The sequence below is a fragment of the Botryllus schlosseri genome, chromosome 16, assembly GCF_051294905.1.
Source record: "Botryllus schlosseri isolate E-star chromosome 16, Bs_hap1, whole genome shotgun sequence".
Lineage (NCBI taxonomy): Eukaryota > Metazoa > Chordata > Ascidiacea > Stolidobranchia > Styelidae > Botryllus > Botryllus schlosseri.
The window spans coordinates 11093067-11117611 of NC_137251.1; the positions used below are offsets into that span (position 1 = coordinate 11093067).

General features: G+C 40.0%; 1 protein-coding gene across 2 annotated transcripts; it reads left to right on the top strand.

The window, feature by feature from the left end:
* Positions 1 to 877: 877 nt before the first annotated feature.
* LOC145458282 (gap junction delta-2 protein-like) lies at positions 878 to 14142 on the top strand. 2 transcript variants are annotated; one of them, XM_080336614.1, is made up of 6 exons: positions 878 to 8479; positions 8541 to 8658; positions 11837 to 12164; positions 12504 to 12672; positions 12740 to 12890; positions 12958 to 14142. In XM_080336614.1, the coding sequence occupies exons 1-6, from the start codon at positions 8336 to 8338 to the stop codon at positions 13194 to 13196; spliced, it is 1149 nt and encodes a 382-aa protein (XP_080192740.1). In that variant the 5' UTR covers positions 878 to 8335; the 3' UTR covers positions 13197 to 14142. The 2 variants fall into 2 exon arrangements, with proteins under 2 accessions (XP_080192740.1, XP_080192739.1); XM_080336613.1 differs by having other exon boundaries at positions 887 to 8479; positions 12501 to 12672.
* The last annotated feature ends 10403 nt before the right edge of the window (positions 14143 to 24545 follow it).

The window sequence follows — 24545 nt, forward strand, 5'->3', positions numbered from 1 at the left end:
GGCGCGATTGACAGAAATGGGCTGGTTTGTATTAATTGTGCACTTGGCCGTGTCCAGGTTATTGGCAGCTTACCAAATTAAACAAGGTAAGGAGGTCAATCGACGCGTGATTTCATGCTACGCTGGATATTAATTGAATAAACCGGCACAAATATTCCCGAACAATTCGTAAATGCGGACAGTATAAGGCCAGATTAACTGTTGAAGCGGGGTGACTCTCATTTGTAGCAAAATGTATAGACCCAGCTTCGGATCAGATCCAGGATTCCTGGATTCCAATTTTTCCAAAGTTCCGGGTAGAAACATTTAATATGCTATCGATAGCTCTTATCTTGAGTTAACTCAAGTCATGCTCGCCACAATGGATACACGATAATTGACTCTTTGTCCAAACGTTATAGTTCCAACTATTCTGGCTACTGTCGTATTTTAGAGAACGACTTTTTCAAGGACCGATCGAGGCATGAGAGGAAATACTAATGACTGGGTGATAATTATTTTTTCACGTCAATGCCCCAGTGCTGCGACATGAAATGAAAAAAGGTGAGATCGATATTTGCGACTGTTTACATGGATCATAGTATGTAAATGGAACACAACCTTTCGTTATCGTCTCCTGGGGGATTGCTTCCAATATTTTAATTTCGCAAATCGCATCGTGCTATCTTACCTCTATTACGGAGAATTTTCTGGATACCGAATTATTATCAATAGAGAGAGAGAGAGAGAGAGAGGAAAAGAGAGAGAGAGAGAAATAGGCAATATGCACAACCAGTTCGAGTCAAAGAGTGAGATATATTTTTATAATAGCCTAATATATATTGCATGTTTAAGACTGGTAGACCCGATATGACCGAAGTCTTCAAGACTGGAGTCATAAAACAAACAGAAAATCCCATATATGCGATCTTTGAGAAGACGAATGGTTGACTTTGATCAAACAAGAAAAATTCAAAACTAAAATACATCATGTTGCACATTGACTCGAACGGGCTCGTGCTATTCAGCAGAGCAGGCCAACATGATACGCAGCACGATATCGGGAGTTGTCACGGGTCTTGAGCTGTGCCACCTACATTCGTCAATTTGGCACGACCGAACTGCGGCTGATTATATTTTCTCAGTAACCAATTCATATAATTATGCATACGTCGACTTCTATATACGTATCGGTTACGTACAGCCCACAGCTGGTGCGACTTGCAAGCTTATTACTTACAAGATCAGAAGTCCCGATAATATTGCCAGTGCTAGAATAAAACATAACGAGATTACGCACAACGTATAGATATGTCGCTTTGGTGAAAGGACCGTTTCTGCCGGGAGTATACTTAGCTCCAAATTATGCGTCGTTAGAAGCTTCGCAAACTAATAATCCAATATACATAGAGGAAAGTTAGGTAGATCAGGAGATTGTAGCGCACTATATGCCGACAGGTCGATTCGCCGGAGACATAGAAGTACGAAATTCCGTTTAGGTAGCCTTTTCGCACCGTATATTTTAACATCCACTTTTAAAATCCATAACCGTGAGATTTAGATAAAGCCCATCGGCCTCAATTACGTGTAGGCGTTTTTATCATAAGCTCAGACAGACAAAAGAGAATTGATATTGTATCTAAGTATGACAATTGTTAGCAGGTATCGCAGGTAACGTTATATATCGCCTTTGAACATTTTATATTTCATCACAGCGATTGTAACGGAATATGGATGACTACTTGTAGATAATGCGAGATGCGTAAGATAAGTTGAAAAGATCTACACGGGTGGAATACTGTCCAGTGTAAATATTATTATTAGCGATGAGTTTGGATCGCTTGATTTCGAAAATTCAATAGACGAACGATAAACGACCGCTAACTGACGCTGCATTCAGGTCTCCGTAAAGGTATACAGTGCTATTAAATCTTGAGGTGGGGAGGAGTATTGTTACTATAGTGATAAAATAATAGAAATCTAGGAACGGCCAAGCAGTGATTAAACTTGAATCGGTCTGGTTTCATAACAGTATAGATAGAAGGTTCGCTCCTCTTCTAATTCGTCACTCATCACACTCTGCTTCCATTGGAGCAGGACCAATGACCAACCACCAGCATGTGGTGGTGATTACGCTACACACCGTGTACCGATTACGCTACACACCGTGTACCGATATGGTGCGACATGACAATGACGTAGGCTAGATATGGAGCTTGCTCTCAAATCGCTGGTGTGCATGCGTGTGTGCGTATCGCTTTATTTGCCTGGGTGCCGCAGGTCATGGGTCACCCCATCCTCCTCCAAAAAATATAAGTATGTATAAAGCCAACACAACCTGGGTGAGCTTTGCACATGAGCAGATAAAAGCTTCAATTGAGAAATAAGACCAATCACTCTGTTTTGTGTTAAGATGTGCCAGAGCACTATAGTCCAGCCCTCTGTCATTGTATACGTGGTAGGGGTGCAGCGTGAAGATGACTGCCAATCAATTTTTCCTTAACCATTTTTCGTTTGTAAACTGATATTAAGTATCTTTGCATAGATTCAATATCAAATCTCAACCATTAACCCAAATAATTGTTCAAAATGATCATTTCCAGAAAGGCTGAACTGAACCGTTGTTTGCGTGTTGATGACGGGCGATTGGACGATTGTACCAACATGTAATTAAATTCGATTTGGATTCATCCGACGTGATTTAGTCAATAGGTAACTTGAGGAGACGCTTTGTTAATTCATAGGGAGGGTCCGTAATGTGAAGGTGATCAAACTTTATTACGAGCTTGTTTCAGGAGCCAGATTGAATTACTCAAAGGCATAGCATGGATAGATGATTACAGCAGTTGTTATTAGGTGGATTGTAAGTTCACTGAGTGGCGATTTGCATCTGAATTTATCAATCGCCTCCTGGATTCAAGTAATAGAATCAATTCGGATTCCCATTTATTATTATCTCAGCAGCTTGTACAGGTGTAGACTGCAAAGTGTACAATCACCAATACTAGATCTAACGTGAACATGGTGCGAAATTCTAGCTACAAATATATGCATCGAAGAGAGGTTGATGATAACCCCGGATGCTCTTTAACTTTAAGCTGTTTGTAAATTACTTGTTATTTACTTCCAATAACGAGTTTCTGATCAAAAAGACAATAGATTAGTGGTACAACGTGTTTTCAATGCAGCATATACTTGGTGCATAAGGGCGTGAATAGAATATGCACGACCACAGTGCTTTCGCATGAGGACGTGGACAGACAAGGCTTCGGAATATAAAATATCGACTACGCACATCATTAACATCATCAGATCGATCGTTTTGGTAGATTTACCACAACAACCACGCGAGATAAGTCATGATGGTTTGTGCAGAAAAAAACGCACGTGGGCTTCTTTCGCACTGCGTTATATAACGGTCCACTCATTTTTCAAAGCCTTCGCTGATCTGATCGCCTCCGTACGATTATTATTCATAGCAGTTTAGATTTTTTAGTCCTTCAGATCGGAGTTGATGAAGCAGATTTAGATTTACGATAAAAAAAATCAAATCTAATTTTGGTTATTGGCGTAGAGCAGGGGTTCTCAACCCGCGGCCCGCGACATATTTCATTACGCAATTACTATTACTGGCACAGTATTGTTTCTTATGAATTTAGCTACTTAGCTCTCTTATCGCACCGTCTCTGTTTCGTTTGATTACTCATTCTTGCTTGGTATATGCTCATGCTCATATGCTCGAGCTTAGATTGTTACTTCAATCGGCATTCGGCTAGACCAGTGGTTCCCAACGTGAGCGATATCGCCCCTCAGTGGTCGATTTTGAGAAACAAGGGACGAAAATATTAAAGGTGGCAACTGGGCGAAAATCCAGAAATCTCAGTCCGGTGAGAGATATTTAATTGATACGGTCAAAAATACACGCGAAGATGGCTCATTCTGCATGACGCGGGAAAAAGTCAACTCAACGGAAAGGAGACGCGGAAACCGGCTTTCCGAGGACCTACCACCTCGTAAGAATGGCCTTTTTTAGTAATTTCCCGATTATATGTCCTATTTTCCGTATCCGTAAATATGGAGGCGAAAATTTATGTCGAGATTAAAAAGGGGGCGATGAGTCGAAAAAGGGTGGGAACCACAGGGCTAGACTCAGGTTCAAGAGAATCCCGTTTCGTAGTACACTTTTAAAGAGTATGTTTCACTCACCGCGAATGGTTTGAATAGATACAAGAACAAGTAGTAGGAAATTATACGGCGGAAACGGTTTGTAATTGTAACTCCGCGTGAAACAATGTATTTGCTTTCTCAGATATATAAATCTAAAACCGATGTGTCATATTTGTCGAAGAACAGTTGTCGTAACGAAGCGCAGAAGCTTAAAATAATATCACGACAGTTACTTAGGAGTTATACATATCACCTGATCTTTGAAAAAAACGTTGCTAGCTAGGTGTCAAGCCCAGCAATCTATATTTTGAAGCATTGTTAAAATTGCCGACGACGTTACAGACGCATCGTTCAAATTGCTTGGAATATCGCTAAAACAAAGAAATCTTCTTCTCATATCACTGAGAGCTCAAAGTTTATTTGTTTGGTAGCCTATTCATGACGGTGTTTCGACTACATTGGTCATGTTACACCAGACCGATATTCTTCATTTTGATTCCGTATTTACCGACTTGTAGCTCGGCCCAAAGTGCTCGAAATGATAATGGCCTCTGTAACGAAAAAGTTTCCGTAATTTTATACTTGCTCGCTCACGCATAAATAGATAGTTCGGTTCCCGGGTGAAGGGTTTCAAGGTGCATGTACCGATTTGGCAACGAATGCAATGCACGCTCCATGAAGGGATTTACTTGCGTCGCTGGAGGATACATGTTCTCGCAAAAAAGCAATTGCAAACTTATGAACGCTGTCCATTAATGATTTAAAATGCATAAAAATGTACTAAATGCCTGTATACGGCTGGTGGTTCAGGTTCGTGTGAACGCGAACCTTTTTGAAAGGTTCTGTGTGAACGCGAACGTGAACCTCATGACGTCACGTGACGTCATATTGCTAATTTCAACCCTACATTTCAGTGAAGTGATAGCCTATAATAATGCACAGTTGTAAACGATACCTATAGCGACGACTCGGACCACATAATGCCACAATGCTGAAGTACATATTGACGTTTTAAACGTCGCCAAATGCATCAACTGGGACAATCAAATGATATAATAATCCCATAAAATCAATATCTTCCGTCGCTTTATCAACAATTTCGACGAGGTCTTGGAAGGGAATATAAGCTTACACCTTAACGGTCTGGGCCAGACCGGACAATGTATTCGGCGTCTGAGTATTGCTACGTTGATATTAGGCAGAGAATGAAACGGACTTCTGTACTTGCTACCGATATTACCCCTTTGACAAGTTATACAGCAGTAGCCAGCACCACAACCGCACGGATTTGATTTTTATGATACAATAAACATATGAAATCAAGATTGACCTCGTACCCTTGCTAGATTTTTTACAGCAGATAACGATATCAATTTCATTGGTTGGTTGGTTGGTTGAATAAGCATCATTCGCTGACTACCTACATGTAGGTTATTTCGCTCTTGATTTTGTGTGATTGCGGGTCAAGCTCCCAGCAGAGTCATTAAATATTCACAAACGGAAAGCTGGAGATTTCGAGCAAACTTTTGGAACAAAGCAAGTAAAAGTTTTGAGATTGTCAAGGTGCATGCTTGTTTAGTGTTGATTTTTTATGCTGCCAGCGCGATGCATAGAGTGGCCCGCTGTTGAAATGCAATAAATCTCAACCAAAGATGTTATAATGAAATGAAAATTGTAATAGATGAAAAAGGTTCACAGTACAGAACCTACCAAGGTTCGTTTGTGAACGTGAACCTCTAAATTTCCGAGGTTCACACACAGAACGCCAACGTGAACCTCACGTTCACACCATCCCTAGTAAATAGGCTACAGCAGCCTAAATATAATTGTTGGCCTCAAATACATGGTAATAATGTTCAGCGGCCCGCTGCGTCTTTTGCTGTTGAAATGCGGCCCGTTATACAAGGGAAGTTGAGAACCCCTGGCGTAGAGTGATAAGATATCTTTGAAAAAAGCTCTATAGTCTATGTCATAGTGGCCGCCAGTCCAGTGTCAAGGACCAGGGGTAGGCCTACAAAAAGGTATTGGTTTTTATGAAAAGGGTATTAGGCCTACTTCACCAGAGGACGTCTGAGGTATTTTTTGGTGCAAACCACCACTTCTCTCTGATTCGTGGTTTTGTTGACATTTGCTTCCGGCGTAACCAAGAGTTAAATATGTTAGTTAGATCGACAGGCAGAACATACATTTCCACTACACGGTATGGCAGGGGTGGGCAAACTACGGCCCGCGGGCCGCATGCGGCCCGCAACACCGTTCTGTGCGGCCCGCGAGAGTCTAAATAAATTTAATAAAAATATTGATAAAATGAGTACTAAAAATCGAATTAATGCAGGGACTTGATTAAACTTCTTCTTAGTATATTTCACCATGATAATTCTAAGGCAGTGGGTCTCAACCTGGGTGACGCGTGCCCCTGGGGGTCATGAAAGCATCAGAAGGGGATCGCGAAGCTGAGCCCAACTGAAATTTTTTTCGCGCTTCGCGCGATTTACTTCCAATTCATAATTTTTGCTCTGTATTTAGTATGAACTTCATATTTCAAAATCTCTCATCAATAGTCGTAACCTCCCATGCCACCAAACTATCCGTCAGGTTTGCTATAGCATCCTGGTTACGTTTTGTGACATGCGTGTTTGAAGCTAACATGGTTATGATGCTGTCAGCATTGTGTGTCCTGGAACTGAGCCAAAGCGAAATTAATAAATCTATGAACAGATCACTGCTCACAGATTTAAATTTCAACCCTGTTCTAAGAATTGGGGTAACAGACTTTCATCTCTATAGTTTTGAGAAATTGGTTATTGAGGTCGACCAGCCTATGAAATCTCACCATTGTTTCTGGCGCGTGTACGATGTCATCATAGCAATGTTTGGTTTGTTTCAAATAAGCATATACATTAACATTATCTCCATGTCCTCGCTATATAATCAAATACTAGCAATATTGCGTTTTGGTTTATGATATCAATTTGATATAGTGCGGCCCGCGAATGGATTCAGATGTTGAATGCGGCCCGCGAGCACAAAAGTTTGCCCACCCCTGCGGTATGGTATTCTCAATGACATATGTTATGTGAATTTGCTTTAACATTGATTTGACTCGGTCCGTCGGACGAAAAGCATTTGGTTGTGATAACCACCACTCTATCCAATGTTTTTATCAATAGCAGTAATATTAATAATAGGGGGAATTTGACGAATTGGCTACTAACGCATGCTGCCAAATATCGAAACAATCTATTTTCCATTCGCGAAAATTATGCACATATATACGTTCTAATAAGATTTTCATGGGGGTTTGGGGACCTGCTGCGAAAAAACATCTGCAGAAATTGCAAGTCTTGCACAAAACCGAACCATACGAATTCTCTGTCGGAAATCTAGATATGAAAATTGTAATAGCATGTATCGAAGTGTTGGAATATTGAAAGTAGAACACATTTTCAAATTTGAGGTAATGAAATTTATGCATAGCTATCATCAGGGTGAACTGCCACTATATTTTGATAATCTGTTCAAGATACCTTCAGATACCCACCAACATCATACCATTAGATTTTCTTCTATAACTTGTCTGTGCAACACCACTCTACCAGTCTAGTACAAAATTCAATCAGTTTTATTGGTGTCAATGTTTGGAATAAGCTGCCACCTAATCTCCGTAATTTAGAGTCTTGTGCTTTTAAAAAACAATGTCTTCATTCTCTTATCTCTAACTACCGCTAAATTGTATTTGGATTGTATTTCGAATTGGTCCATGATACTGTGTCTTGTTTTTCTTTTCGTTCGTTGGTAATTTTATTTTTATTTGTTAGTTATCGACTGTGAAAATTGCTCCTGTCCTGGGTGGCTCGGCTCTGAAGACTTTGTTATATCGAGCCTCCCCTCTACCTTGCATGTCGCATTTCACTGTTACATTTTTGTAGTGTAATGTTGATATGTAATGTATGCGAATAGAGATTACCTCTCTCTCTCTCTTCTCTCTCTCTCTCTTCTCTCTCTCTCTTCTCTCTCTCCCCTCTCTCTCTCTCTTTCTCTCTTTCTCTCTTTCTCTCTCTCTCTCTCTCTCTTTCTCTCTCTCTCTAATGAGTCTGATAGTTCAGTGTTAACCTATGCTCTCATGTCAAATTCTAGCTATAGGACTATACAAATTTTACAAATAGAATAGGTTACACTCTTGATTGCGATGGCTTGGCATATAGTACACGGTTTGTTGGAGCAGGTAAGACACCAGTCAACCTTTCCTGGTAAAATATGGATTGTAGTCATGTTCATATTCCGTATCGTTGTGGTGGCGAGAATTGGGGAAATGGTGTATCACGATGAACAGGTTGGTTACAGTGTGTCTCCTGATCATCGGTATCATTTCTAACATGACTGTTTAATTTCAGAGCAGCTTTATATGCAACACCCTCACGCCAGGTTGCACGAACGTTTGTTTCAACAGGTTCAGTCCAATATCACAGTTAAGATACTGGTCGTTGATGGTCTTGGTAGTGTCAACACCATGTGAGTATCAGTTAAGCGCTTTGCGTTGATAGTGACTATTACATGCTACCCTTCGTGAATAAACATATTGTAATGTCATGATGATAACATTTTCCACACTGTAAACAAGGATCGTGAATTTTCCATATTTTCGCCAAGGGGAATGGTGTAAATGAGGTTCGTAGCAATTTACCATATTCAACTGTCACGCCAATACCACTAAATGAGTTGGATACAGTCATTCATATGATGCTATATGGCTACATAGGCTCCATTTACGTTTGTATCACCCCAAGCTGCTGGCGCAAGCTCGCGCTGAAACAGAACCCATCTGGCCACATAGGCCTACATATATAAACATTTCTATGGGTGTCTTTGGTTCATTTACAGCTTTATACCAACTGACCAGAAATTGTCACTTATGGCCTGTACTTGATTAGAAACCCATATCATTTTTATTTCTAAATTGAAAGCAGTGAATTTTTGTTAACACAGGCTGCCGAGTGGGCGTGTTAATATTAAGTTGCGACCTGAGCACAATGCCGCCCAGGTCTGGTTTATGGTCTCTGGTACGGGTTTTATGATTTGTTCGTGTGCAGTGCACGTATGATGGCGCCTCAACTGATGGCGTGGTTTCTCACCCATTGAAAACGTGAGAGGGAGAAAAATTACTACTACGAGACAACGTTAAGGATACAAAGAACATGTCATGACAGTCAACGATGATGTCACAATAGTCATAATCCAAATATAGGGGTAATGAAGGAATCCCCTTTTTCTGGATTTCCCCACCATATTTCTATAACATATGGAGGAATTTCGAGGGGGGAAAGAGTATGGAGTCGATATCCCACCATGATCGTTACAGGATGGTGGAAAATCATTAGTCTGATGCAGTGGTCGAGAACCTATGGCTCGCGAGCCATATATGGCTATTTTGGGTATAATATATGGCTCTTTGACAAATTTATCAATATTGCAGCAACTTGTTAGTAACTTTTCTTGGCGACCAGAATAATTATTCTAGTGGCAACATAAACATGTCTTGGAGATTTCAAGACGGTGGGGTATCCAGGGTTAAGGGCTCGTCACCAGGGATGGTGTGAACCTCTGAAAGGTTCAGGTTCGTGTGAACGCGAACGTGAACATCATGACGTCATGTGACGTCATATTGCTAATTCCAACTCTACATTTCACTGAAGTGATAGCGGTTGCGATACCTATAGCGACGACTCGGGCCACATAATGCCACAATGCTGAAGTACATATTGACGTTTTAAACGTCTACAGATATATCAACTGGGGCAATCAATTGACATAATCATCCCAGAAAATCAACATCTTCCGTCGCTTTGCCAACAATTTCGACGACGACTTGCAAGGGAATATAAGCTTGCGGCTTATCGGTCTTGTCCAGGCTGGGCGATGTATTCGGCGTCTGAGTATTGCTACGTTGATATTGAGCAGAGTGTAAAACGGGTATCTATATACTTGCTACCGATATTATCGCATTAACAAGTTATACAGCAGTAGCCAATACCCCAATCGCACGGATTTGGTTTTTATGATACAATGAACATATGAAATCAAGATTGACCTGGAAGCCTGCTAGATTTTTTACATCAGACAACGATATCAATTTCATTGATTGGTTGAATCAGCATCGATCGCTGACTACCTGCATGTAGTGTATTTCGCTCTTGATGTTGTGTGATTGCGGGTCAAGCTCACAGCCGGGAGTCACTAAATATTCACAAACGGAAAGCTGGATACTTCGAGCAAACTTTTGTAACAAAGCAAGTAAAATTTTTGTGATGGTCAAGGTGCATGCTCGTTTAGTGTTGATTTTTTATGCTGCCAGCGTCATGCATAGAGTGGCCCGCAATTGAAATGCAATAAATTTCAACCAAAGATGTTATAATGTAGTGGAAATTGTAATATATAGAAAAGGTTCACAGTGCAGAACCTGCCAAGGTTCGTTTGTGAACTTGAACCTCTAAATTTCTAAGGTTCACACATAGAACGGGAACGTGAACCTCGCGTTCACACCATCCCTACTCGTCCCCCATTTTCAAAATCCTCAAGTATAAATTGCTGTCGCGTCGGCCACTAACACCACTCGCGAATTTGGTCTACCCGCCATCGCGTGCCTCGAAATCTTGGATTGCACGATACCTTGATTGGTCAAAGAGAATAGCAGACATGGCGAGGCTTGTGGGACAATGCAGTTTACAAACACACATTGCCTTCCAGATCTACGCCGCGAAATAAACTGCCTTGGAAGTGACATTCCAATTACAAATTCAAATTGAAATTAGATGTTTGGAATCATCGCGACAATGACATTTGATTAATATAAGTGATTAGAAATTCTAAGCTATTTACGATGAGTTGCGCTATCACAGATGAGGCTTGGTACGCCTGTGCTTCATCCGTGCCTTACCTCTCCTTTCGAGCATCATTTATTAACAATAAATATGAGAATTCCGTGATTTTGAGAATAAAAGTGTTCATAAATATCGATAGGAAATACCAATAATCATGGAAGGTTTCACAATCTTCCTTCACTCACCCCTGCCCCTGCCCTGCCCCACTGCCTCGCTTGCCTCCCATAACCTCACGTCACTGACGTATCACACCCTGCATTGGGTATGTACTGGTGTAGTGACCCTGTTTAGCTCCCCCTACCCATGTGGGCCGAAAAATGTAGCGCACACTACGCATCCTCTATATTAGTGCTATCAATACGTCACGAATGTTCAATTGTGACGTAACAGTTGATTGACATGTATGGCTCTTTGGGAGTTACAATTTAATATAGTGGGCAAATATGGCTCTTCGGTCGAAAAAGGTTCCCGACCACTGGTGATATGGAAATCACTGCAGACACTATAGTATTTTCCGATTGTAACATGAGATAAGACAGTGCTATAACCGGCCAAACCGGGATATATATTGCTCTATATCTAGCCTACCAGTGCTGTAAATATTTATTACCAAACGGACAAAGTAATTCCAACTCCCTTACTCTAGTGCTTTTTAACTCCACGGGCTGTCCTCATTCTGAGCTCCATTGATTATAATCTGTATAGTGACGATATCATCACGATTCACCTCAGTATTAGGGAGGTTTTGGTGAAAACCATCGGCATTTATCTTCTTTGATTTACATACACTAATACTTTGTATATATTTGCAGCTATCATATTTTACCTTTACGCCATGCACGTAGTTTACCACGCCGATGTCAAGTTTCCGGTGGAAGAGAATGGGAAAGAGGTGGTTAACAAATTAGCCATGAACAAACAAGCGTATCCTCCGGGCAAGAAGCGTCGCCGAGATTCGGAAAGAAAGGGAGGGTCCGCTCCCCCGCTTTATGAAGTCACGAAGCTAGAAGACGTAGACGACTGGAGCAAAGACGCGGCGCGGTATAGACGCAAACACAAGTCAAGTAGGGATGATGGTGGATATGGATCCAACACGGACAATAATGCATCCTTCGGAGGTGATATTAATCAGGGACGCAGGTGAGATGTAGATGCCTAATGCCCAGGAAACGAGTGCAAAGCATGATGAAAATTCATCCTTTTCTGTTTTCGCTCACGACCGGGTTATAAGCGTTACGAGTGAGGTTAGGTGGAAACAGAACGTATCGACGCAAGAGCATTATCGCGGTCGAAGTTTTCCGCGATCATGCGGTGGTCATTTTAGGCCAAGGCTGTATGGTATCGGTATTTTGAACCAGTGTGCTTTTGGCAGCAACCATCGGGCCACGGCATTTTTGCCTAATATGCTTAGTGTTTATATGTCCTGTCCAGGCACCAGAAAAAGAGTACAAACACTTCTAACGGTGTGACCTTTAGTAGGAAAACTCCAGTTTACAACCCGCGCACTCGTCGATATGAATTTTGGAATAGCGAAATGGCACCACAAGAGCAGCAGATCATGGAAAGAAAGTTTAAGAAGAAAATGCTCCAGCATCCAGAGTTATACCGCGCGTATTGGTGGCACGTATTTCTGCGGTTAGGTCTGGAGGTTTGTAACGCTACACGCAACGACAAATATACTAACCTGTGTCTAACTCATATTTTGATATTTTCAGGTGGCCTGCTTATTGGGTCAATATTACCTCTATGGATGGGAGGTACATGAACTGTACGAGTGTCCGTATTGGCCGTGTCCCAAAACGGTGGACTGTTTCGTGTCCAGACCGCAAGAAAAAACTTGCCTTCTGTGGTTAATGTATGGCTTGGGTATGTATACGGTGAATTCTAAGAGAATGCCTAGTCAATATTGATGGGAGATGATATCTTTTCCAAGGCGTGTTCGCCACTATTCTCAGCTTATGCGAATTCCTGACGCTGGGACTCAAAAGAGCTAAAACAGCGTTTATGTGCTGTATGCAAACCGAGGAACCAGATGAAAGAAGGAAGAGATTAGCGATGTTACAGAGCGACGGACACGGTGGTGCGGCTCACGGAGGCGGTCATCTCAAAAGAGTCTTGAGTGCGATTAGTTTCGACAGTCAGAGCAGCGAAACTACAATAGAGAGTGTTTGACTCTGATATTTTCCAATGCACAAGATTCAACTGCCACGTTAATTTATCATCCCAATTTAAACTGTTCCCCAGTTTCAAGAAATGACAAGGACAGGAGATGATGTCGACTCCAATTGACATATCCAAGCAACGTGTAATGTATAAATCAACTTTGTTCCCGCGTAGTCTGGACAGTGTTCATTTCAGGTGTCCATTTCTATGTAATGAAAACACACACTGTAAAAGAAAATCGTGTATTTCGCCGATTTTTACTCTACCGTATGGTGAAAATCAGGTAAACAGCATTTTCATCGCCATATTGTACTTTCACACCCTTTCAATGGCCGAAATTGAGTCAAATATACGAATTCTTTTGGAGATATATTCCAGGGGTGTATTGCGTCATGTTTGCGTGAACCAATCCTAGAAATCCAAAAAAGATGGTTCACGTAAACACGCGTCTGACATATATCTCAATGAAGATTGGTGTAATTGATTCACCGGAATGCGATTTACCTTGTACCACGCGCTATGGTTAAAACCAGATAAAAGCTCCTATTTTCCACCGATGGATTGACAGTGCAGGTATATTTATATGAGGCCTGGTATTTGTGTACCACAGTATTTCAGGTCCGAAATAAGCAGCACACAAATACATATATTTTTCTATGCATTCAATCTCATACATATATATTGGCGATTGTGTGAACATCTCCGCGAACTAAACTTGTCATGTTACTGGTTATACAGTTATCGTCCTTTCTGTTCCCGGCTACGCCCATGGTAGTATCAATGCATTCGCTTATGATTGCATAGTTTTATGAAATATTATATGGTTATATAAGCAGATTACATGATGATTGATTAATTCTTCAGCCCATTGCATTTTTCTAGAACTGTGCCATTTTTCCGCTTTGAAAGTAGTATTACCTTGTGAATTTTTTAATAAAAGGACATACGTCATTAATCCGTTTTAAATTCACGGACGCTACAACGGGAAATATCAGGCATTTTTATTGATTGATTGGCGACGTTACCATCTTCATCAAAGATTGATGATGGTCATTAGAAATTACTGCGAATAACAAGATCAGTGAGATGTTCTCAGGTTGTATATAATCGTAGCATGAAGTACAGATGGCGCGAGCACGAACTTCTATGATAGGTTGGTTATGAACGCGAGCATTCAACCTCCTATCCATAGTTATCTGATTAGACTAATTGAGACAAAATGCCGGTAATCTAAATCTAATCTATTTTGTGATATCTTTCTATGATCTAATTTGAATTCTAGTCTAATTTCTGAAAATGCGAAACGAGCCAAGCATGTAGGTAGGCCTACAGACATTTGCCATTTCATAAGAAAAAAACTTCGCATATTTGACATGAACTAAAGATGTTTTTTTTATAGGCCTATATCTCTTTCTAGTACGGAATTGAATTCAATTTCCAAGTTTTTTACGAATTCAGTAATTCAATGATGCTAATATAATTTGTATAAAAAAAAACAGCGTAGCTATAATTGTAATGCTAATCTATCCTAGGAAAACTCTGCAGCAATAATCGTAATAAAAATTTTCTGGTTGTACAACTTCTTGTTCTATCTAGCTGTCAGAGAGAGAGAGAGAGAGATAAATGTTATTCATCATAACAAAAAGAGACAAGACTTCTCACAGACATGTCTTGCAGATTCGGGGGCTATATTGAAACGAAGCACCAGAGGTGGTCCAAGTAGTAAAGAAAGCTACTCAAGTAGAAGTTGCGACGCAAAAATCTACTCAAGTACGAGTAGAAGTACTTCTTTTAAAAGCTGCTTAAAACTACTTAAAGTAGAAGTAGAATTGACCAACTTTAAATCTACTCAAGTAAGTAAGTAGTTGCGAAAAAGATCGTAATTCGTTAAACTGGATTGTCAAAAGCTGCAAATTGAGCTATGCGAAAGGTGCAGAGCTTGATTCATATTGACGCATCCCGGGAGGTATAAATTTTCGACATCATAAGCATTCGCCCGCATCATGGAATGAAAATGGTAGCATTAGTATGGAAATGCGATGCTAATCCTCCGTTTACTCGAACACCCCGATTTAGAAAATATCATGGTATGGCGCCCTCCCGCATATTTTTAGGCCCGTAGTATTCGTCGAAGAGCAATACTAAAAAGCTGTGTCGGATACGGCGGTAACACTTTGCACGATTAGTAAACGTTAATAAAAATATGGCTGATCGTAAAAATGCCATACAGCGTAGCTTTATTTTCGGAAAATAGAGGCATTACTACAGTTGCTTTTTTGCTTCAACATGTATGTTCTCCAGACTAAAGAACTGAAACCAATTAGAACTCTAAGTATGATACTTGGAATTGAAAGAGAAATATAAATACTTCTTCTAAAAAGCGGAAAATATATTTCATGTCAATTGTCCAGACAGTTTCAACAGTGGTCTGCTAAAACAGGTCTAAAGCTAAAAAAAAAGTCGGAGTCCACCTTTCTAGATTAGGGCGCGCCATGGGCTGCTAGATTACGATATGTTTGGTAAATGCTATTGCGAAACGGTTCAGACGCTATGATGGGCCATATTAACTGTGATGAAATATTTCGTATGGGTGACAATGCGGTATGAACGGAACCATGCACGCAACCCTCTACCCAAATTTTATTCATCGATACGTTCGTGAAATCATATTGGTCTACTGTGCGCGAATCGCGACGACAATTCTGGTCTTTACTCAACTTCTATGAAAGTTAATGTTGATACTCCGTGAAAACAGCCCCGATATTCCTCAGGCTATTTTTCTGATTGAAAGATTGAACTACTTCTACTTGGCGAACTGAAAATAACGAAAAGTAAGTAATTAGTTCATAAAATATCACGAAGTAGAAGTAGAGGGAAATTAGATCTACTTGAGTAAGTACCCAAGTAGCGGAAAACTACTTGAGTACTTCAAAAAAGTAGAAGTACTTCGTTACTGACCACGTCTGCGAAGCACAGTTACAGACAGCAGCGAAGGTCAAATCAGAGAAGAAGAATAACACTTCCTCATTTTTCTGGATAGTATGGTAGGCAGTTTAGGAATGGTTCTGGCTCGTGTGAACGAGAATCTCATGCGAACGTTAACACGAACCTCTGACATCAGTCAAACATCACGAAACGTCGTAATGTTAATTTCAAACACATTTGGATGAGAATAAAATTGTGCGTGTACATCGTGCAATTTGAGAGACGAAATAGATTCGTGTCTTAAAACGCAGTAATAGCGGATTGCCACTGTGAAGTTCGGAAATATCAAATCAAATGCATCCGCACGACTACATGTGCATTGTTATTATTCTGATTAATGGTCAATTGGTCATTCGCCTGCATTCTTCAACCCACTTCTTGAAGTTAGCACCAATCCAGATTGAAATTTTCTAATTTACACATTTTAAAATCGTCATTTTCGAAAAGATTAAGGAGTAGTATTGTAAAGCGTGTTTTGCCTCAGTTCGACGGATATTGGAGTCCTCACATATCTGCTTGTATTTGCGCGTACAATAACGACTTTTTATTTTACACAACAAGTGGCGAGTTAGCGTAGTGGTATAATCCACAGCTGCAACACCATTGGGTTGCGGGTTCGAGTTCGAGTCCGACCGCGATGTCGACTTCAGAATTTCTACCTAAGTGTTGGAGGTTTATCTAGGCTCCTTCTCGTCATCTCATCCGTGTAAGCCAGTGGTTCTTAACCTTTTTTCCTCCAGCGCCCCCTTTCGAAAATTATCGTGCTCTAGCGCCCCCCCCCCCCCCACACACACACACCATATCGTAAGGACTGTAATAAAGACAATGGGTAAGAGGGACAGCCGAAACAGCACTTCGTCAGCCCCTCTAAAACACGATTGTCTTGCGCACCCCTAGCGTAAAAAAACAAACATCTGGGGGCTTCGCCCCCAATAATCCCGTCGCGTGATTTCGATGGTCAGCAAAGTTTGTATGATGTGGTCGCCCTAGGCGCCCAAAATTTTCTATAATGCATGAATGAATAGGTGGTAATTGCATATATATGTCGCTATAAACTTTTGATCCTCTCAGCCCACGTAATCAGATTTACCAGTAGCTCTGAGTGAGCTGTTGTCTCGGAAAATGAAGGCCACGTAATTGATACTTAAACAATAATAAACATATTCGGGCGTGCCTGTTGGTAAAATTACTTCGTTACATGTTGTTATCTTGTTCCCTCTTTTCCGCTATATTGTCAAAAGTTATTGAAACGCATAAACGTACTAAACTATGGTATAAGCACAAGATTCCAAATTGGTATTTCTTCACTGGCAAATAATTTTTCTCTGATGGATGTTATTTGTCCTGTGGGGTGCAAATTGCGACAACATGATAATTCGGCACGAGCGATTTAAGCACCTATGGACAATTAGACGTATATAGATCGAGGTTTACGGTCAATATAAGGGCAATCCTCTTCGGCTAAGGTTTTCTCGCTGACGTTTTTTTTTGGCACACTTCTCGGAGTGCCATATTGGCCGGAACTTCATATGTCTTCATGCATCGTGGCATGGTAATGGCCAACGCCGAAATACCTATTTCTACTTTCTATAATTATGCGTATTTTTTCGTGGGGGAGTCGTCAAAACATGATGTGTAATTTATGTTTATGTCAACTGAGAATGGGATTCAGATATCTGCTCACATTGAATTTAGTACTACACCCAGTTAATAATATTAACATGAATGTATTCCAAACAAGGCAACTCATATCATATAACACTCATGTAAGGTTGTGGACCACAACATTAGATAGTATCACCCTTTATGATACGATGAAAAACTATTCGCACGATTTAATCATAGCTCTCAAATACAAGTATAGTAAGTTATTCATTTCGTGCACAAAGCTTCAAAACATATTCTATGTACAAGGGGCGCTCACTCTCAGAAGTGATATACAGTGTCTCCTTCTTCGATTCCCACACGCTGTGCGCTGCAGAATATAATACCCAATTCGAAACATTTTGTTGAAAATAACCCTAGCAAGCGTGACGGTAGTGTCTTAACGCTAAATTGACGATATGAAAGTACGCGCAATTCATTTTACACGAATTATAATAACCCATTACATTTATGAAAACATATGTAGCAAACATCGTCGCGTAGCGCGACCAAAAACTTCGAGATTTGACATGTTTTGTGGAATGTTAATTTGCTCGGAATACTCATTAAGGATATGTCCTACTTCTACATCATCTACTGCGAAGCCATTTTTCTTCAGCGCCCCCCATATCGCCCCCCTGAGCCCAGCGCCCCCCATATCACCCCTGAGCGTTTCCGCCCTCTTCAAAATCGCCAGCGCCCCTTGGGGGGCGCTGGTGGCAAAGTTAAGAACCACTGGTGTAAGCGGTGTCATATAAAAAAACGCCTAGAAGTGGGCCGTGCTACAAGTCGGCAGCTACGGAATAAATATGAAGAAAATTGGCCTGGTGTAAAGGACCATAGTAGTCGACAACTACCATGAATGCCACAAAACAAAAGCTTTACATAACGGTATATTATCTTCATCAATTGATTGTTGAGCCAGCGCAGCCCGCTGACTATCTTGCACCTACTCTGCGTCCTACGTGTAGTGTATTATGTTCGTGAATGAAGTGTGGCGGACCAAGTTAGCAGCGATGACCGTGTGGACTCGGACTATAAAGCAGGGGTCACCAACGCGGTGCCCGCTGGCTACCGGTAGCCCGCGATAACCAAATGAGTCGCCAGCGGTAGCCCGTCGCATTAATCAATACACAACAAGTATAGCTCTTGGTTTCAAGAAGTTGGTGACCCCTGCTGTAGAGTGTCGTAAATATTCACAAACTGAAAAGCTGAATATTTCAATCAAACTTTTGTAACACGGCAAATAAAAGTTTTGAAATTGTCAAGGAGCATTTTAGTTTAGTCCTGAATTTTATTCCATGCTGCCAACGCTATTTGGAGAAACATCCAAAATTAAAATTAAAATAATTTCAACTGAAGATGTTGAAATAACTTGAAAAATTGTAATTTTTTCATAGCGTAGAACAGGTCTGGGCAATTATTTTCCTCCGCGGGACAAATGAGAAAAATTAATAAGTTGGCGGGCCAAGTGAAAACATTTAGCTATATTCTCCAGTGTATTTTAATTTTATTTCCAAACTACAATGTTATTAAATGCTGTTCAGTGAATGTGTTGATATTAGGTAATAAGAAAGTGGCAGTTAATTAAAAAAATATATACCAGCTGTCATAATTCGAAACAATGTTAAACATGATACATTTTAGCTCTCTTTAAACCCCTATCCAATTTCTTATATTAAGATTCTAAAACAGTGGGTATCAACCTTTTTTAGATACTAATCCCTTTATGATAGTGAACAATTTCGCGCCCACTTATCATGATATCGCAAAATATTAAAAAGTGCAACCAGTATGCTAGCAATCCCAACGGATAGTTTGACGGCATGGAAGATTATGACTGTTGATGAGAGAATGATGAAATATTAAACTCGGACAATACACAGAGCAACAACTATAAGCTGGGGGTATATCGCGCCGAGCGCGAAATTTTTTTTCAATAAACTTCGGCTTCGCGCCACCCTTCTGATGCTTTCACGTCTCCCAGTTCGAGAACCACTGCACTGAAATGTATATGCAATAATACAAAGCTTATTTTCTTGGTCACTGCCTTCCGAGCAGTGTACACTAGGGCTCTTCAAAAATGACTTTTTTTCTCAAATCGTACTGGCTACTTGATAAAATTGTTAGGTTACCTAATTTAAGCCTACACACAAAATTTGGTCCAATTCCAGCCAGTAACCGCTTTGCTACAGGAGAAAAAAGTTTCTATATATTATATAAAAATAAATAATAAAAATTTGAAAATTTTCTGTTCACCCCATGAAAGTGTTAGGCTGTCTATAGGAACGATGCTTGCCAAATTTGGTTCAATTCCAACCAGTGGAAGCGGAGTTATTGCCGTCGAAAAATTTGGATTAGAATAAAATAGTATTTACGGTGACCGATTCTTTGTTTATTTATTATGGTTGTGCTCACCGTAAATACTATTTTATTCGAATCCAAAATTTTCGACGGCAATAACTCCGCTTCCACTGGTTGGAATTGAACCAAATTTGGTGAGCATCGTTTCTATAGAGAGCCTAACACTTTCATGGGGTGAACAGGAAATTTTCAAATTTTTCATTATTTATTTTCATATAGTAAATAGAAACTTACTTCTCCTGTAGCAAAGCGGTTACTGGCTGGAATTGAACCAAATTTTGTGTGTAGGCTTAAATTAGGTAACCTAACAATTTTATCAAGTAGCCAGTACGATTTGAGAAAAAAAGTCATTTTTGAAGAGCCCTAGTGTACACTCTACAGGTTAAATATAGCCTTTATGTTGAGCGAAGCTTGCAGTTTTTCTGAACTTCGCCCTCCCTTGACAGAGTGTTTCGTGCTTATGTCATAAGACCGACTTTAATTAAAATCCTTAATCTCGGCGACATTATCGGCTGAAACTGAAAGGATGGGTGTACCCCTGACTCCAGTATGCGAATATTTAGTGCTCTAAATTCAAAACCTAATCCTTCTTTGAATTTCAGTTTTCGGCATGCCCGTTAACCCTTTATGGGTGATACATATGATGTCATATAGTAATCGCGAGTACTGATTGACTTGTTTTACGAATTAGGGATTTGGAAACATATCACGTCACAAATTGAAACACATACCGTATAATGCGTAATGTGACAATGTCAGCAAGGAAGGTGTGAACTAAACTATATGGAAAGAGTGATTTCTTGTGACTTCAATTGCTACTCATACTTTGCCATATTGCCTTTATTTTGAATCTGGATTAAGCATGCCAGGTACGTAGGAATCGTAATCGTGGCATATTAATGAACAGGCTTCAAAGTAAACGAATTTCCTGTTCATTTGATAGAGCCTATGGTTTTACTCATTCAAAAAGCAAGTTTTATGTTTTGAATTCCAAGCAACCTTTCGCGGGCCGCATTTGGCCCGCGGGCCGCACTTTGCGCAGGTCTGGTGGAGAACCTACGCTTACTAAGGTTCGTTTGCGAACGAGAACCGCCTAATTTCTGAGGATCTCATTCGCACACCTAACCCTAGTACGCAATACGCATGTCTGGTCTTTCCAGCCGGAGACGAGAGGTTACACTTAGCAAAGTATACGCTTGGCGTCAGAGACTGGAGCGAAATGTCCTGTCGTGATTTCATTATATGACATCTTTTTGGTACAATTCCATTAGTTGGGCTATTCTTCGGCCCGCAACGGGCTATATAATTCAAGGATAATCCGAGGATTATCAACGAAAAACTCAAATAACTCCGCTTCTACTAGTTGGAATTGTCTCAAATTTGTTTTTCATCGTCTTTGAAGATAGCTCAACAATTTCATGGGGTTGACAACAAAATTTGAAATTTTTTATAAAAATAAATTCAATTAAAATTTTTAATGGGATCTGCAGAGTCTTATACTTGTTGGAATTGAACCAAATTTGGTGTGCAGCGTTTTTTGGGATAACCTGACAATTTAATGAGTGAATGGCGGGAATCCGGGAAAAAAAGTTATTTTTGAACAGCCCTACTCCACAGCCTTGGCGCCTCACCTGTCGTCAGGATGAGTGAACGAAGTGTGAAACCTGCAATTACTATTGGTATTTTCAGTGTTGGGATCAAGTCACTACCTTCGAGTCACGAGTCATTTCGAGTCATTGCACATTTTGACTCGAGTCAAGTCAAGTCACTCGATTTTTGGAGGTGACTCGAGTCAAGTCAAGTCGCTAGTCAAGTCACAATTCAAGTCAAGTTGCCTTTTTGAAGTATGAGGCATGACTACGTCATTGCATTTTGCTAGCTGTCTGAAATACAGATTGAGTGGTCATTGATTCTGAACCAATGAACGAATATATAGTTAAATACACTCGCAAGAAAACGCTGCATCGCTCACTTATACAGTAAAACTGCTAAACTACGTAATTGCACACTGCACAGCCTCAGTTTATAGTTACCAGTCAAAATAGAGAATAGAGAAACAAGTTGATAAGATGCAACTCATTACCCATTTACAAGTTGGTGTGATACAATTCGAGACCAATGGTTGAGGACTATATAAACTATATTCGAATTCGAAGAGGTTTGGTTAAGGTAGGAACAGGGAACAGAAATAAACATTTTGCTATTAAATTACTTTACTATACTAGTTTCCGGTCAATTAATTTATGAGAGAACAAAAGAGGCTCAGTAAAACGCATGATCATTGGATGATTGGTCGCTCTCACGGGTTACACCAGCATTTTGCGAACAATCTGACCATATGCAAGATACAGTGATTTTTATCTTCACCAACTACTCGATGACTTGAAATTGACTGGTGAATTTTGCTCCGAGTCACGAGTCAATCTATATTTCTGATACGCCGAGTCAAGTCAAGTCATTTTTGTAAAGTGACTCGAGTCATCCCAACACTGGTATTTTCTATCGATGTTTATGAATGACTGGATTTTGAACATTTTTCTCCCAAAATTAGGCGATTTACATATTTATTGTTCGAAAATAAAGCCCTAAACGAGAGGTAAGGCACAGACGGGCTAAGCCGTACCATTGATAGCTTAGAATTTATAATAACTGATATTGATCGAATGTGACTGTCGCAATGACTCCGAAAATCTAAATACTGAACGACTTCTCAATTCTCGAAGTATTCCGCGGTAATAACATATAACGTTGCGTTACACGCCTACATTCTATCGCCGGTACTACAAAGCTGCTTACCAATCAAGAACGTGGAAACTGGATAGCAATGGCGCTGTTTGTATTTCGACTTTGTAATTGTGCATGTCACTTCCACGGCAGTTCATTTTGCTCTGGAGATCAGGAAGACAATGTGTATTTAATAACCAGAGGTGGTCAGTAACGAAGTACTTCTACTTTTTTGAAGTACTCAAGTAGTTTTCCGCTAATTGGGTACTTACTCAAGTAGATCTATTTTCCCGCTACATCTACATCGTAGTGTTTTGCAGAGGTGGTCAGTAACGAAGTACTTCTACTTTTTTAAGTACTCAAGTAGTTTTCCTCTACTTCTGGTACTTACTCAAGTAGATCCGATTGTCGCTACTTTTACTTCTACTTCGTAATAATTTGTGATCTACTTACTTACTTTTCGCTATTTTCAGTTTGTCACGTAGAAGTAGTTTAATCCTTCAATCAGGAAGATAGCCTGAGGAATTTCGGGGCTGTTTTCACGGAGTATCAAAATTTAATTTTCATAAAAGTTGAGTAAACCCCAGAATTTTCGTCGCGCTTCGCCCGCAATGGATACGGAGTAACCAGTGTATTTTCACAATAGTATCGGTGAATATAATATAGGTAGCGGGTTGGTGTGGTTCCGTTCACACCACATTGTCGCCCTTCGCCCATATGAAATAGTTCATCACAGTATATATGCCTCATTATAATGTTTGAAACTGATTTTTCGCAATCTAGCATTTACTTATCATATCGTAATCTAGCATGTACATGGCCTGTCGTAATCCGGAAGAGTGGACCCTGACTTTTTTTAGTTTTAGAGCTGTTTTAGCATATCACCTTTAAAAATTACTGGACGAAAGACATGAAATACATGTTCCACTTTTATAAGTAGTATTTATATTTATCTTTGAATTCCCAGTATGATATACTTTGAGTTCTAATTAATATCAGTTCTTTTGTCTGGATAACATACATGTATACAAGTATACAAGTATAAAAGCAAGTGTAGTAATGCCTTTAATTTCCGGAAATAAAGCTACACAATATGGCATTTTTATGGTCCACCATATTTTTTATTAGCGTTTACTAATCGCGCAAAGTGTTTACACCGTATCCTATACAATTTCTCCGTATTGCTCTTCGACTAAACTACGGGACTTATAATATGAGGGAGGGCGCCATACCATGGTATTTTCTAAAACATGCTGTTCGAGAAAACAGAGGATTAGTATCGCATTTCCATATCAATACTATCATTTTCATTCCATGATGCAGACGAATGCTTATGCTGTCGAAAATTGGATACCTCCTGGTATGCATCAATATGAATCAAGTTCGACACCTTTCGCATAGCTCAATTTGCACCTTTTGACAATCCATGTGAACGAATTAGGATCGTTTTCACAACTACTTACTTACTTGAGTAGATTTAAAGTCGGTCAGTTCTACTTCTACTTTAAGTATTCTTAGATTGCTTATCGAATAAGTACTTGTACTCATACTTGAGTAGATTTTTTTTGTCGCTACTTCTACTTTTACTCGAGTAGCTTTCTTGACTACTTTGACCACCTCTGGTATTTTGTAATCTACTTA